The sequence below is a fragment of the Penaeus monodon genome, chromosome 23 (assembly GCF_015228065.2).
Source record: "Penaeus monodon isolate SGIC_2016 chromosome 23, NSTDA_Pmon_1, whole genome shotgun sequence".
Lineage (NCBI taxonomy): Eukaryota > Metazoa > Arthropoda > Malacostraca > Decapoda > Penaeidae > Penaeus > Penaeus monodon.
This window is the reverse complement of record NC_051408.1, coordinates 33,622,118-33,622,789: the sequence shown is the minus strand read 5'-3', so window position 1 is coordinate 33,622,789 and position 672 is coordinate 33,622,118. Positions and strand designations below refer to the sequence as shown.

The 672-nt window shown below is 44.3% G+C and overlaps 1 protein-coding gene across 1 annotated transcript in view; it reads right to left on the bottom strand.

The window, feature by feature from the left end:
• LOC119588213 overlaps nucleotides 1-672 on the bottom strand; it is a gene marked incomplete in the record, with an annotated part of 23,266 nt that overhangs the window by 18,129 nt on the left and 4,465 nt on the right. The window contains 1 exon segment of the mRNA XM_037936914.1: nucleotides 332-586. Coding sequence (XP_037792842.1) covers nucleotides 332-586 — 255 coding nt within the window.

The following is a 672-nucleotide window of genomic DNA, read 5'->3' as shown; positions in this document are numbered from 1 at the left end:
GTGTGTTTGTGCGAAATATCGAATTGGTAACAACTTATTTTTACGGCCCAGGCAGATGGTGAGGGACACTGGATGTAGCTCATAATGTGAAACTGAGGAAGGGGATGAAGCTTCTGACAAAAGGGAAAATTTGCTGGCCGGGGTCAGATGAAGTAAACATCTAAGATTCATTAGGGGAGAAAGTGAGCACAGCTGCTCAAAGCACAGCTCAAAAGGGGTAAAGGGGTGGGAAAAACGGTTCTTCGTAATATAGATGCCTATTTCTTCGAAGAAACGTACAGTAATAGAGTAAGAGGAACCGCATTAGACAAACGAAGACAAGACCTTTTACCTCATTCGTAGTGTAGTCCACAGCAATGAGATCAAACGTCTTCCTCCTTTCGTACAGGTCCATCACCTCTGGGATTTTGTACAGTTTCCTGGTCATGGGAGGAAGGACGTCCTGCAGGAGAGAGAATCCACCGGTAGGATCGTCTCGGGATTCAAATATGTTAAATTGATCAGCATGGAAGTCCTTGAGTCCGTGGTTGATCTCCGTGACGTTAGGGTTCGTGGAGGAAGCAGGATAGCTGGACAGGATCACCACCTGAGGAAGATAACTTTGTTTTATCAACATTACTTACTGGAGGTAAGGTTTACTATATTCATATCAGATAGAATCGCCGTATTTAC